At 33.7% G+C, this 15,126-nt stretch overlaps 1 protein-coding gene across 4 annotated transcripts; it reads right to left on the bottom strand.

Annotated features, from left to right (window-relative positions):
- Nucleotides 1-4,804: 4,804 nt before the first annotated feature.
- LOC11439465 (protein argonaute 16) lies at nt 4,805-14,032 on the bottom strand. Of its 4 annotated transcripts, none has more exons than XM_024779948.2 (23): nt 13,853-14,032; nt 12,369-12,604; nt 12,088-12,290; nt 11,786-12,001; nt 11,527-11,663; nt 11,341-11,438; nt 11,164-11,261; nt 10,873-11,041; nt 10,618-10,734; nt 10,432-10,539; nt 10,225-10,287; nt 10,002-10,115; nt 9,739-9,904; nt 9,549-9,661; nt 9,293-9,430; nt 9,004-9,158; nt 7,056-7,121; nt 6,277-6,340; nt 6,028-6,139; nt 5,884-5,957; nt 5,626-5,720; nt 5,511-5,542; nt 4,805-5,428 (listed from the first exon to the last, which is right to left on the bottom strand). In XM_024779948.2, the coding sequence occupies exons 2-23, from the start codon at nt 12,588-12,590 to the stop codon at nt 5,262-5,264; spliced, it is 2,727 nt and encodes a 908-aa protein (XP_024635716.1). In that variant the 5' UTR covers nt 12,591-12,604; nt 13,853-14,032; the 3' UTR covers nt 4,805-5,261. The 4 variants fall into 4 exon arrangements, with proteins under 4 accessions (XP_024635716.1, XP_024635714.1, XP_024635715.1 ...); XM_024779946.2 differs by having other exon boundaries at nt 11,786-12,007; XM_024779947.2 differs by having other exon boundaries at nt 11,786-12,007; nt 12,369-12,646.
- Between the last annotated feature and the right edge of the window lie 1,094 nt (nt 14,033-15,126).

Here is a 15,126-nt window from a genome sequence, read left to right on the forward strand (position 1 = left end):
CTCTATATAACAGTATCTAGAAACATAAACCAAAACAAAACAAACAAGAGCATCTTTGTCTTTGTGTACTCAACGGAGCATAGAAAGAACAGAAAGCAGAACAAAGCAAAGAGAAGATGGAGGGTGCTACAACTGCAACTGCAATCATGAAAATCAACGGTGGATTATTAGGAAGGATTATCTGTGATCGTCCGATTCCAAAGCGCGGTCAGGTGATGGTTGGAATTGTGTTGGGATTGGCCAACTCGGTTGTTTGCATCTTCATACGTTCCATATCATGTGCTGCTCCTTCTAGAGTCCAGCTTTTAGCTTAATTTGTAACATTGAATGTAAGCATTTCAATTTTTTTGAGAAAGCCTTCAACACTATCCTAAAGGAAATTCTAGTAATGTATATAAGAAATTTCAAGTTAACTGTGTTCATCTTTTCTCTCTCAATGTCTTGATGTTTAATCACTAACTCATCTGTATTTAAGAAAGAGAAATTATATTTGTACATCTATTTTATGACAATTTTTGTACTAACATTCTCTCTCATACTCACATTATCTTCTTATTCTCTCTCTTCTTTTTTCTCTCTTTATTGTTTTTGACCAATAAGAAGAGAGAAAAGGTAGGTTGTCACAAAAGTTATCAAAAATGTTGTTCAAATATCATTACTCGTAAATTCTAGCAATACTTTGGTGGGTTAATAGTGTTTTTCACCCCTGTAATATATGTCATTTTCGGTTTTTGCCCCTATAAAATTTTCGGTTTGATTTGCACCATCATAAAAATTTTATTTTTCGGAAAACACCCTTAATAGACCATTCAAAAATCAAAATTTCTTGAAAAAAATTCTGAAAAAGGCCTATTAGGGGTGTTTTCTGGAAAATAAAAATTTTACGAGGGTGCAAATCAAACCGAAAATTTTATAGGGGCGAAAACCGGAAATGACATATATTACAGGGGTGAAAAGCACTATTAACCCTACTTTGGTCGAAATTTCTGGATCCGGTCCAGGAACTATTAACGGCGTTCCTTAGTAAGACTTGTCAATTCTTGTTGAATTGAAAGGAGGGTTTTCATTGGCTGCAATGAACAATGGAAGTAGGAATGAGCATTTTAATATTGCTTCTCATTTATGTATGCGTAAGAGTCCCACATCTGAGACTCAAGCAAGCAGCAGAACACATGTTGTGAACCTCCTTTCCACATTTTTCATTACAAAAATAATGAAGCAAATCAATACATTATGATCACCTGCAAACCTTTTAAAAACATATAGGGCAAGTTTGAATTAAGCTTATTTTATTTTAAACGTATGGAAAACAGTTTATGCAAATAAATAAGCTTTTATCTTAATTTATAACTTCTCACCAACGAAAATCGTATTTTTATAAACTGTTTTTTTCATAAATTACTTTTTCTTTTTTTGAAACGGAAAATATTATTCATCGACGAGAGGGTGTAAGACACTCCCAAAACTCGCGGAAAAAACGACATTACAAACTTATGAATAGTACCTAAAAATTAATTTATTTACATAATTTGTTTTGTATAAGCTCAAAATAAACCTAATTCAAACGGGTTCATAATGATGGCATACAAAATTATTTTATACTATCAATGAAGTATTTATCATTTTAGCTTTTTTCAATTTTTTTAATTTATCTGTTGCATATTATTGATGAAGGATATTTTTGTTAAATTAATGACTTATATCTTTTCTTTTTCATATAACATTAATTAATGATATATAATTTGAGACGAAATGAGTAATATATAATGAAAGTAATTAAAATTCTCAATCGTCAACAATTGAAGAAAAAAAATATATTGCAGTATTAATTGAATAGTAAGTATTTCATGAAATACGCTTATATATTGAGAAAAATACTTCGTTTTCAAATTATAAGAAACAAAATAATACTACTTTCATTGTAGCTGAAATCGAAATATTTTTAGTGAGTTTGTAGTGTTATGTTTGAATAGGCAACACACACATTCATTCACTCAAATGCCATTCCACGCCTACCAATAATAACGAAACCATGTAATTCAATTTTGTCATGCATCAGTCCTAATTCAATTTTGTATTTGTTCCTATTATCAATCCAAAACAAACTTGCTACTGTCTATCCTTGCTCCAACTGCACCAAATCTCTTGCACGTATCATTTTCGCCTCATTACTAATTTGTTTATGCACTACATTCAATCATTTTGATTTATAACTTCAGGTATTAATACTATTGCATCCTATATTGGTCCATTGTTGATATCAAACCTTTTTTATTTTTTATTTATTTTTAAATTGTTATCAAACAATGATAATTCAAACAACCAATGCTGCTGGTGTCTACTTTGAATGTTTTAGAAGTGTACTTCTGCTACTATCAACTTCAACATTGTATCAGGTAGGCCATGGCTGTGAAGTCCACATATTACCGACATATCCTTCATTGCCGATTATTTCCTTTCCCTCTCATGTTTCCTAATATGCAACTTCTTGATTTGAGCTCTCGCTATTACATTGAGGAAGGTATTGATACAGTGTTGTAAGATTAGGCATTTGAACTTGGCCTACTGCTAACAACCACAAGCTAATCTATATTAATTTGATCAACTATGTAGCTTCCATTCCAAACTGGAGGTATTGAACTTGTCACACTCAAGAATTGATGATAAAGTATTGTATGCGATCTCAAAGATTTGCCCTTGGCTTCTGCAATTGGACCTGAAACACTGTTATGATGTCACAGAGAAGGGAGTGAGGCTAGCTGTGGAAAACTGCATACACCTGAGAGAGATTAATTTGCGATATTGTCGTGAAGTGTCTGCTAACATTATTTCCTGGATGACACTTTTGAGGCCATCATTTATAAAAATAACTGCTCCGCCTCATTTTCATCCTCGTGACAATGAAAGGAAACTCTTCTTTGGACTTTCACATGTTTCCAATTAGATACGTTACTGATTTTGAGTTAGAACTTGATTTCCAATTAGATACCATTACTTTCTCCATACATTGGTAATTGCTAGCGATATCCATATACTGATTTTGAGTTAGAAAACTCTACTCCGCTTGTTTTATGACTAACTAATACTTTTTGAACGATTTTCCTTCTTTTCGGCCAAATCTGGAATACTAGTATTTTTTGACTCTAATCTTTTGCTAGAAACCTAACTTCATTGTGTTTTTTATCCTTTGAGATTTGCCTTTGATGATAGAAACAACTTCTATATTGCCTTTGATTTACTCTTACCCTTCTTTTATTTTATGGTGAGTTTAACTTTTTACCGGAAGAAATACACTGTTATTGATAGTTTCTGCCATTTTTCTTCTACTGTCAGATTTCTATCTATTGTGAACATATAGTTTTTCATCTCAGGAGAACACTATATTTCTGCCTTTAAAAGCATTTTTGATAAAAATTGCATATGATTTGGTACATGCGAGATGGTATGCTAATAATTGAAAGGAGAGAGCAGAGAGGGAATCTTTTGGTTTCGGAAAGGAATTTGTTGTGTAACAGTAGAATTTACTATCAATAAGCAGCACCATTTTCCTTTTTGTTTTGATCTACCTATCATATGCTTGAAGGTTTGTATAGTCATGAAATGTAATTATCCAAGTTGTTGAACATAATACTTCAATGGATTTCTTTTCAAATATGCTTGATCTAATATGACATAAAAAAAGAGCATCAACTTGACAGTCTTGACTTTTCTATGAAATATAATTTATGTTGCCTTTATAAATTTGGATATGGTTAACTGCATAATGAAGGGTATAAATAAATAAGATGAAACCAAAAACGTTGGAAACCATTACTGGGTCTATTAAGCATATAGGAAGCCCAGAAAAATAATCAGGTTCTCACAATGCCAGTATGGTTGTTATTTTCAGCCAATTGCAAAGAATAATCATATTTTCCCGTGCAATAATTTTTCAGCATTTTTATGGTTGCAAATAATTTTTTTTATGCATGCCTAGCTAGTTACTATACACTTCTTTGAATACCTTATCGTAATTGTTTATAATGGACATCAGAAGATCGCTCACATTTTCAGAATTTATTTATATTGTGTTACAATGTGATAGCGTCAAGAGCTGGCAGGGGAGAAGCATATGCAATTGCACGACTCGGACCATCTCGCTCTGATTTGGGTTCACTTGCAGACTAGAGGATCCACTAAGTGGTTACGGTTATATCTTCTAATGCAAAGGAACGATTTATGTAGTAGGTATCGCAATTAGAATAGGATAGGAAAAAATAAGCTAAGATTTTTTTTTCTTCTTCCATTCATTTGTGAGCATCAATAAGGTTTTAATCACCCTATTGTATGGATGTACTTTAAGCAATAATCTCACTTATCACTGTCTTATCAAATACAGTTTATTTTACACCTAATTGTAATGAAAGACCAACTATTTTTTTATGTGGTCATGCTATTACCATTACTTTTTCTCTTACAAAACTATTACTGTTACGATGTCAAAAAAAAAAAACTATTACTGTTACTTTTTCTTGGAAAATGGTATTGCTAGAGATGAAATCTAATCTAATTTACTTTACACTCAGAAAATTAATACAGTAAAGTTTATTATATGATCATATTTTTGCAATAATCTTCAATATGATTGCCATTTAAACTACTGTTTTTCTCTTCTTGAAAAATGGTGTTGATGAAATATGACATAAATCAAAAAGCCAAAAACTACTCAAAGGCACTATATGGCCTTTACAAAATATTGGTTCAGACATTTTTATAAAACAAAAATAATTATTCGTTCAGAACTACCATGCATTCAAAGGATATATACTGATAAATACTAAACCCTTAAATATGCCATCAACTGACGAAATTTATGAAAAAATATAAAGCCACTCACTAGATCCACCTATGTTTCACATCTAGAAAAATGTTTCAACTCAGTACTAGACTAGTAGTAATTCACTTCTCATCCTAACTAACACCAAAATAGTGAAATCATAAACCAAAATGATCAAAACCACGAAAGTAGGCTTCACATCAGTGTGACAGTACTACATGACGGACAGAGGAAATTACTGTTTCAAAATAAGTAATGTTCGCACAAAAGCTACTAGTATAATGTGAAACATTCAATATTACCACAATCATGGTAATAGGAATATTTCCGACAACCCTCACTGAGATTACCAAAAAAAAGTTGGGTCTTAACATCTATGGTAACTGTACATCCCATAGATATTTACACTTTAACTGGTCAATCAAAATGAATTTACTGTTCCATCTCAACAGAAGAACATGGAGTCCCTGACATCTGAATGTAACTTTGGAAGCTCTTGAATGGGGATGTTTCCCTCTGAATCGGGACTTGGAGATGCTTCTGATAAATCATCAAAATTCATAAATTTTCTCATTTGAGCTGCAGCATGGTGGGCATAGTATATAGGTGCCACTGAAGAAAAAAGGAGGGGGAAATTAATAATAAAAAACATATTTCAAACATTGTCATGCAAAAGACAATTCTGATGGCATACCAATTGAGGTTGCAGCTGTGCTCCTCTGGTTCCTAAAATAAGTAAAAGACAGTAAGCATGACAATCTGGGGGTAGGTCAAACATGATAATATAAACAAGGAGGTAGAATGCTTACACATAAGACAGCGAATTGATCAAGTTTTGCAAGCCATCTGACGAGAATCCAATTTCATCAAGCAACACATGATAATGCACAGGCCTAGACGTTCCCTATTATATATAGAGTAAAAGATTAAAAAGGCATATTAAAAGTTAAAATGTCAACACTTCAACTGGCGGTGAGATATTTCACTGGTACGACATGCTCTACTAATGCTTGTAAAAGGAATATAACTAAAAAAGAAAAGTGAGGAAACTAGATAGAAAAACTTACAATCATTCCAGCATGAGCACACATGTAGAAATCGTAATTTCTTGGATGCACAATGTTTGTATCAACAACTGTCCCTGTAGAGGAAAATTTATGATAAAATGTTCCCAATTGTTTGTATATGTACAGGACAGAAAAGTAGCATACCAGGAGGAACGTTTTTTTCCAGAGCATTAGCTTGAAACAGCTTTGTATGGTGATTCTTCTGTGCCACAATTACAGTGAACTTGGGAACATCCCCATCAATATGTTTATAGGCCTGTAATTATAACAGTTTATCATTTATTGTTGGTGATTCAATTAGGATCTTCTTTTGGTAAATTTCGTGGTAATTTTGTTTTGAAAATAGAAACAACCAATCAAATTGATCAACGAAAAGGGAGGGTTGCACACAACCTTTATTATCTGGTTAAGCTCTATATCTAAAACATGTTGAAATTGAGATTCACCAACTCCATCCCTGAACAAGAAAAGACATCAGAGTGAATAAATATCTTACGAGATGAAGGAATTTGAAGCAACCAAAAGTGAGTCCATTTTCCTGAAAAAACTAAAATTTGATAGCCACTCATCAAATACTAGCACAACATAAACTAATAACTAGATATCAATAGGTTGATGTTAGTTTTCTTTCCTTAAATTAGACACTTAATGTCTGTGTGTATCATTTGTTACTTATTTGATTGAGTAGCAAGTGATCTGATATGTATTAAAGCACTTAGGGAACCCTCCCTTAAAAACCAGATGTCAAGGCAGAAGAATAAAACCACTTAAAATACTCTAATGTGCATCCCATACTACTCGATGTGGGATTTAGGCAACAAATTAAACCGAAGTTACTATCACTGCACTGCCCTTGAGAGATGACGTCTTGGCGGCGGCACTCTGCAACATTTTACTCGGCTTTTTCCGGTCATCCCCTTCATAGGGAGCCACTACTTGGGGAACCCTCCCTTAAAAGCTAGCTATCAAGAGGGAATAACCAAGCCCCCTTAAGTACTCCACCGAACATCTCATATGGGCAACCCACAATGCCTAATTTCTACTAATAAATACAAGTAGCTCACCATGCATTAATGTTTTCTTGATGTTATTATAATAGCCATTATCAAAAACATCCTAAAGAACAAAGATGACTATATATCTAACAAACGTAACAAGTTATAGAATGACACCTGAAGAGAATAATTTGAGTTGGTCTGCGGTTACCACTTGAACTATAGAAATCTAGAAGCAATTCCCTGCAATGAAATATCATTCAAATTTTAATTGATACAATCATACATGTATACATCACAACAAATAAAGATAAAGAATGTCATTACAAGAAGCCCTTCATCGTAAACACCGTGTATGATTACCACTTATAAAAAAAAATAAAAAAATAACCATGTATGATTACCCTAAAAAAAAAAATTATGTTAGCACTCAACATGATATTAGAAAAGTATATTATGGAATATATGAGGCTGGACAATGATGAATGTGGTGTTGAATGTTGTTTCTTCGTTTGTCGCTTATCTACAGGGCTTGTATTTACTGTATCATGCAAAACTTCTAGAATATTATGGCATAATTATGTTACCCTCTAGAACATTCTAAGTCTGTTATTGTTTTCTTAGATGAGTGTCAAATAGTTAGGGACATGTAAGATTCCGTTTGAGTCTGATTAATGGATTTCTTGACAAGCTAAGACTCATATTGTTGTAGAGTCTACACTTTAAATTTACAAAGTTAGAAATCAATTTCCGAAAAGCATTAAATTTTCACTTTCGATTTCTCTCATTTTCATCCAAATCTCAGTTTCTATCACGGTATCCGGAGTTTGATAAAGCTCACAGGCATGGTTTCAAATTTTCATGGTATGTCGATGATTGCTGGTTTCGTACATTAACTTCAATCTCTATCTTTCTCAATAAAAGTGCAAATTAATATACTCAAAGCTGGATATTATATTTCAAAGAAACTAGAAATGGAAGATGCAAAATGCATGACCAAATGCTCCTAAGAAAAATTCGACAACATGAAACCTCAAAGTGATATGCATTCCCCTTGATGTGAAATATTCCTATTTTATCAAATAATATTTCTTTTACTACAAATCTACTAATTTTCCCTCCCCATACAGTCATTATATCCCTACAGTGCCCGTGTTTACTGTATGATGCAGAACTTCTAGAATATTATAGCATAATTATGTTACCCTCTAGAATATTCCAAGTCTGTTATTGTTCTCTTAGATGAATGTCAAATAGTTAGGGAATTGTAAGATTATGTTTTAGTCTGATTAATGGATTTCTTGACAAGCTGAGACTAATGTATAAATACTGTTGTAGAGTCTACACTTACAATTTACAAAGTTAGAAATCAATTTCCGAAAAGCATTAGATTTTCACTTTCAATTTCTCTCATTTTCAACCAAATCTCAGTTTCTATCATGGTATCCGGAGTTTGATAAAGATCACAGGCATGGTTTCAAATTTTCATGGTATGTGGATGATTCCATTCTGGTTTTGTGCATTAACTTCAATCTCTTTATCTTTCTCAATAAAAGTGCAAATTAATATACTCAAAGCTGGATATTATATTTCAAGAAACTAGAAATGAAAGATGTAAAATACATGAAAAAATACTCCTAAGAAAAGTTCTGTATGCCCCAGGCTACAAGATGAAACCTCAAAATGACATGCATGAAAAAACACTCCTAAGAAAATTTCTGTATGCCCCAGGCTACAAGATGAAACCTCAAAATGATATGCATCCCCCCTATGTGAAATATTCCTTTTTTATCAAATACTATTTCTTTCACTACAAATCTTAACTTTCCCTCTCCACATAGTCATTCTATTCCTTTCCAAAGCACAACTAAGAAAAGTAGTTTTTATATCAAATTTGTCAATAACGTATATTCTCTTTTCTAAAGTATCCTTCAATTATTCAGAGAGAGAAATGATTAGCCTTTGATTCTCTCTGTTTAATTAGGGATATTTTTGTTAATAATTAATGCATCTTGTAATTTGAAAGGGTCTTATAAAAAAGGACAACAAAATTTTACAAGAGGATTTTATATATGAAGGTTGGAGGTAGTACAAAATAGAAATATTTCAATATATTTAATCAAACCTGATAATACCATCATCCTTTTTTTCTAAAATACCATCATCATTCATCTTATCCACAAGCTTGAATAGAGAATCAATCATCTCCACCTTAGGAGACTGTGATCTTACAGATGCTCTATATCTCGAAATTAGAGGCCAGCATCGAGATCCAACAACCTAAATCCAACATAACTAGAATTAGCTGCAGAAATGACCAAAAATACAAAACAGGTTTGCAAGGATAACATAGCATTGTGTTTGATTGTGTTACAACAAAAATAGGGGAAATAAAAAAAGAAAAATAGCCTTACAGCAGCTATTGATGGAATATCTGATCGGCCAGGGGATCCATGAGAGACATCCATCCCTAAAATCATTGTTGGGGTATCTTTAATCAAGGGAAGATGCCCAGAATGCTCTATTGCCAGCAAAGAATTTATTCCTCCAAGCTGTGTAATAGGAATATATGTACAAATTTTTTAAGACTGCATAACATTATCTTGTCAAAATAAGCTACAGATGTTATGCATTTAAATATAACATGGTTGTATAGTAGTCTTTTACTACCTTAGAATTGATTTTAAGAAGTACGTTAGTAAGGTATTGATCAGTGATCTTGAGAGGGGAAATGCACTGTGTGACAACCCCAACATCACTCAGACACTTCCTTTTCCAAGGCCCTAAAATTTACAAAGAACACAGTGAATAAAAATATCAACGTAAAGGAAACACTGGAAAACGTTGCTAAAAGAAATACCATAGATGTCACAGTTTTTCCTCTCTGGCAAGACACAAAGAATCAACTTTGGATCATCAGTAAGTTTTGATTGCAGCAAGGAAAACATCTTTTCAACCCGTGCAACAGGGTTAGATTTTCTCATTTGTGCTTCTTCCTCTAATAAAGTAAATGGCCGTTCAATATTCTGTGTAAATACTCAGGAACATGAAACAGTCAATTAAATGAAGAATAAGATGGTAGATAAGTATACTATGACACATAGAACAAGGTAGAATACATACCATTCCCTTGCTCATTCCACATTTAATCAGCTCCCTTGTTATGTAACTAGTATCACATTGTTTAGAAAAGTTTACAACAGCCCAATAACCGATATGTGATGGTTGTAGAAATTTCTACAAAAAGGGAATGTAGAACCATCAACTAATGAACTAGTTAATTAAATTTGAGATAAGAAACAGGAATTCTTGAATACATTCTGAATGTGAAACAATAATGCAATACCTTCGTTTTAAAATTCCACCTTCCATTATTGGGAAAGCAGTCCTCATTCTTACCTACCTTCAACTGTGTCTCAAAGAGAGCTGTATTAGGGTGCACTCAATTCTCAAAATTTGAAAAAAAAAAACAACTCCTTTACACTGCTTTCTCAATTATCATTCTGACTCTCTGCTGCACACAAAAATGTGAATATAGCAAGTTGATGCATACCTTTGGTGCCTCAAGAACTCTACCTTCAACTGGAGTAAATTGCTTGTCAATAGAAATGCCACATGCGGCAAGAACAGCATCATCATCATAGCCAGAATTTCCAATAGCCTATAAATCTTAATGAGCATTAATTAATATATTATCATTTAAAAAACAGACACAGCATATCAATAACTATAAACATACATTTGTCAGAACTTCGATTTTTTCTTGAGGCTTTTGGCGTGATTTTTCTACTAAAGATGCTCTTTGCACAGGAGATAATGCCTTTGTATACCGCTGAAGGGGAACAAGTGAACATAGCTACACAAATAGAACAGAAAAGGAAAAATAATAATCAGATGTAACCAATCCAAAAGAAAAACTGTTACAGCAAAATAATACAATTGGTACAAAAGAAGAACAAGGATATAGTTCATTCGGGCATAGAATTCAACAAACCTCCAGGGGCAAAAAGTTGGGTCGATTTGGCTTCCCAACATCAAGACATGGAAAGTAAGCTGAAGAGGTCAGCTCAATGCCACGGTGTTTAGCGAAATACTCATATACAGTAATATCCACTGTCTGCTCCGTGTTATTGTCTTCTCCAATTTTCATCTTCATACTAAAACTGCCGAAGAAATAAAAAACTTCATGTTTTTCCAGTCATGAGACCCATCACTTTTTATTTTCCCTTTTCTGAGATTTAAAGTTAAAAGAATAAACACTTGACCATCAAAAATAAGCACTTACAGTTGTTGAATGCAGGGTTTCTCACTCATGCCCGAAATTTTGAATTCTTGGTTACGATGTGTAGCACGAACTCTTAAATTTTTAAGGATTCTCTTGGCCTATAGATTACCCAGAAAGAAAAATGCTTTCAGGAAATTACTTATGCCGAGTTAAGAATCTTATTTAGTTGTTTATCACCTTTGCCCAGTCAATATAACGAGGTTCCCTCACACTCTGGTTGGATAGGAGAAAATCAATTACAGGTCCAGGTTTTACAATCGTTGTTGTGGACACATCTGAAATAAATACATTAAGAACATAAGTGAGAATAGAATACAACTTTCTGATGCCAAGATTCCATGAAAAGTATGGGAGCATTCCTACCCATATTAAGAGACAATCCTCCCTCTGTAAGACGAAAACTGGAATGAATACCCCGAACTCCTTCTACTCCGCCTCCAACATCGATGAAATTCCTCAAGTCATTATGAAAAAAAGATTGCCTTACCAAGAGACACCCTCTTTCCACGCAAAAGAAAGGATTCATGTTCAACTAAGTTAGACCATGAACATAATAACTAAATTCATGCACCAAAATTTCAAGATACTACTTTAGTTTTATCTTTACAGAATGTAAGGGTACCTGTTAGCTGCTTGCTGCCTCAGTACGGTATCAAGAACCCTCAATGCATCCTGAGAATTAGCATATGACTCGATCCCTTTAAGGGAAAGAACAATGGACTGCAAGGGTATTTTGGCAGCAAAACTTATCTCCACTGTGAATGTCTTCGACTGAAAAGAACGTTTTGACCTTTTATTTTCCTCGCGAGGGCTTCCATTAGCACCAAAACTCTCAGTGCTGCTGCTAGAGTTTAAAAAGGCAGTATAAGCTTCAACACTAGAAATCAAGGCAAAGCTACAACAGTCATATACAGAGTTTACCACCTTGCAAATGTTTCTTCAAGAAATACATTGAACTCAAATTTATTATCTGGAAGAGGACCCACTGTGTACAAAGTTCTTTCTCCATCGTACGCAAAGCTTTTGCCACCAAGTTCAGAAGAGTATGTTTGGTGAAGCCTATTAATCAGTTTTCTCCTGATGCCCTTGCTTTCAACAGTTCTTTTATCTTCTGAAGTGACAGCAACCTGGAAAAACTTCAATAAGCCAAAGCCAAAGCCAAAGCCAAATAAGGGAAATTGCAATGACAGAATCACTTGACATACATTATACTGGGAAAAGGTTGCATCTGTAGCATCGGCAGCAGCTTTAAAGAAATTTGCAAGCAAATGTATGCGTTTTCCTGTGGTTCCGACACTCGGCCTACTGATAATAGAATAGGTTGGGAGAGCTATTGGTTCCGCTTCCATACTAGACAGCACATCAGGAGGTGATGGAGGTAAAGCTGGTGGCTCAACAGCTTCTTCAAAGTGAGGTACACTCACCATCTTCTATGCTTTTGCTACAAATGCCACTTTAAACCATCAACCCGGAAAAGAAAATACTATATTTGAAAGCCAAAAACACAGATATGTAAGCAGCAATTTCAAGAGATTATTCAGTAATATGTTACAGTTGTATACATTTTCAGAAGAAAATACAAAAAGAATGGAATTTTTTCCGGCAAAAATTAAGTCAAATGCCAATTTGATGCATATGAAACAAGCACTGCCAAAAATTTCTCTACAACAACTCATTGTCATTACTGAAGATCATTCCAGTCATACACCATTGTCTGGTCGCGGCAAGAAGAAGCAAAATTAGATGTATTGTTTCAATATAAGTTAGTGTCATATACCAATTATGACAATCACTCCGAGTAACAACAGAAGAAAACAAACAGTGTTTCTACAAAGCACCTCATGTATCTAAACAATAAATAAAAAATTTCACATATTGCTTCTTGAAGCTCCTATTTTTAGCGTCAAGCACAGTTGTATTTTCATTTCAACCAAACATTATTGGCTATTGATAAGTAATCAGTATAGTACTACAAAATCAAGTGAACAAAAATGGATTTAAACTAATATGGGTCAGTGACGATTCTTTTTAAAAGTTTCATCAGAATGGAGCCCAAAACAACAATCAAGCTTTATCCCACTAAATGAGGGTTGACTACATGAGTCAAATGACGCCATAATGTTCTATCATATATCATACCCCTATCCAACTCATTAATCTCTAGATATATCTTAATAGTTTCTCTTAAGTTTTTCTAGGTCATCTTCTGCCTCTGGTGATTTAACTACGCTTCATCTGATCTACTCTTCTTACTACATAATCCACGTACATTCTCTATACATGGCCAAACCACCTAAGGTGAGTTCCCACCATCTTTTCTATGTTAAGTGCTACCCAATTCTCTCTCTAAAACTCCACACAAATCACTCATGCGCCAACATGGATTGAAGGTGCTGATTTTGTGCATGTTGTCCAAATTGAAAAAATGGCAACGGCCAAACGAAAATAAACAAATACCTTAAAACTAAAATGAAACCCAAATATTACGAAGATTCTGAGAGGCAAAACAACGATCTAAAGAAAAGTGGGAAATGCAGAAGAATGAGAAAACCCCTAAGATTGGAAAATAACAACATGCAATGCAAGAAATGGGTTTCATGAAACTTGATTTTCAGAAACCGGGTGAGTGTAATGTGTAATAATCAACGAAAACAAAAGCACAAAAGAACTAAAATTGAAGGGTTCATACCTAAATGAGGTTGAAATTGTAGGGTTTGGGAGATGAATAACGGAAGAACGGACTATTAGTTTCTACTCTTCATAGGGAGAGTGTGACTGTGACTGTGACTGTGAGTGAGGGGACCTACCTAACAAAAGAGAGGGAAACAATAGGTCATTGACTTCTCGCCTGCAACCTCTACTAAGATTTTCGTCTCTTCGTTTCTTTAATTTAGAGAAATAAAGACATAAAATAAAAAAGTTTAAAAATAATTAACAAAGTTTAAAAGTAATTAACAGTGGTGTGAAACCTATTTAGTGGTAAACTCACTATCATTATATATTTTTTGTATATTCATTTCTCTTTAAATGACATTATCCATTTATTTTAAGTAAATTGGGAGAATCTTTACCATAGTTTTGAAAATCGGATTGGACCGGCCGGTTGAACCGGTCCGACCAGGAACCGGTGGGGTGATCGGTTCGAGTTGATAAACGGATCGGTCATGTAATCAAACCGGCGTGACTCGGTCAAACTCGGGAAAAACCGGTGAACCGACGGGTTTGACAAACCGGACCGGTTTGAAGTAAAGCAGAAATTAATTGAATTAATTAAGCCAAAAAATGGCAGCGCTGTTGAACCCGCGTCCTCCAACTTGCAAGGAAATCACTTATCCACTGCAACATGAACCTCTTTTGTTTTAAAATTACTTCTTATTATTTATATATAATAACCGAACAGTTTTTTTTAGGGCAACAAAGTACACTCTATTTTTTTTAAGTAACCAAGCACACTCTTATCATTTAAATATTATTGTCCGGCATCTCAAATATTTTAATAAACATTTTTTTTACAATATTTTTTTTGAAATAATTTTTTTATTTTACTATATTTATTTGAATATGTATTACTCTCTTCGTCCATATATTTAAACACCCATTTGATTTTATTTTTGTCCTTAAATGTAAACCTTTTTTAAATTACAACACTCATTAATTATTTTAGTTTCTAAAGTGACCGAGTCACCGATTCAATCCGAGTTAATCCGGTTAAATAACTATATAAATTTAATCTAAGGACTGAGTCATCCGAGTGGTTACGATTCAGTCATGCGGTTCGACCAATGACTCAGTGGTTCGACCATTGATCCATTGACCCAGTACCCCCGCCAAGTCGATGACCGAGCCGAGTTTTAAAACTATGATCTTTACTCATGTACTATCTCTTGATTTTATTTTATTTTTGAAAGAATGTACTATCTTTTGATTAAAATGTTCTTTTTTAAGGACCCTTAATTAAAATGT

The sequence above is a fragment of the Medicago truncatula genome, chromosome 3, assembly GCF_003473485.1.
Source record: "Medicago truncatula cultivar Jemalong A17 chromosome 3, MtrunA17r5.0-ANR, whole genome shotgun sequence".
Lineage (NCBI taxonomy): Eukaryota > Viridiplantae > Streptophyta > Magnoliopsida > Fabales > Fabaceae > Medicago > Medicago truncatula.

What these genes read in the sequence shown, in the direction of transcription:
- LOC11439465 (XM_024779946.2), bottom strand. Translation starts at nt 12,590, where the DNA reads ATGGTGAGTGTACCTCACTTTGAAGAAGCTGTTGAGCCACCAGCTTTA. An exon ending in ATATTCCATCAATAGCTGCT is followed by an intron (nt 9,159 to 9,292) that starts GTAAGGCTATTT and finishes TGTTGGATTTAG; the next exon opens with GTTGTTGGATCTCGATGCTG. An exon ending in ATCAATTCGCTGTCTTATGT is followed by an intron (nt 5,543 to 5,625) that starts GTAAGCATTCTA and finishes TACTTATTTTAG; the next exon opens with GAACCAGAGGAGCACAGCTG.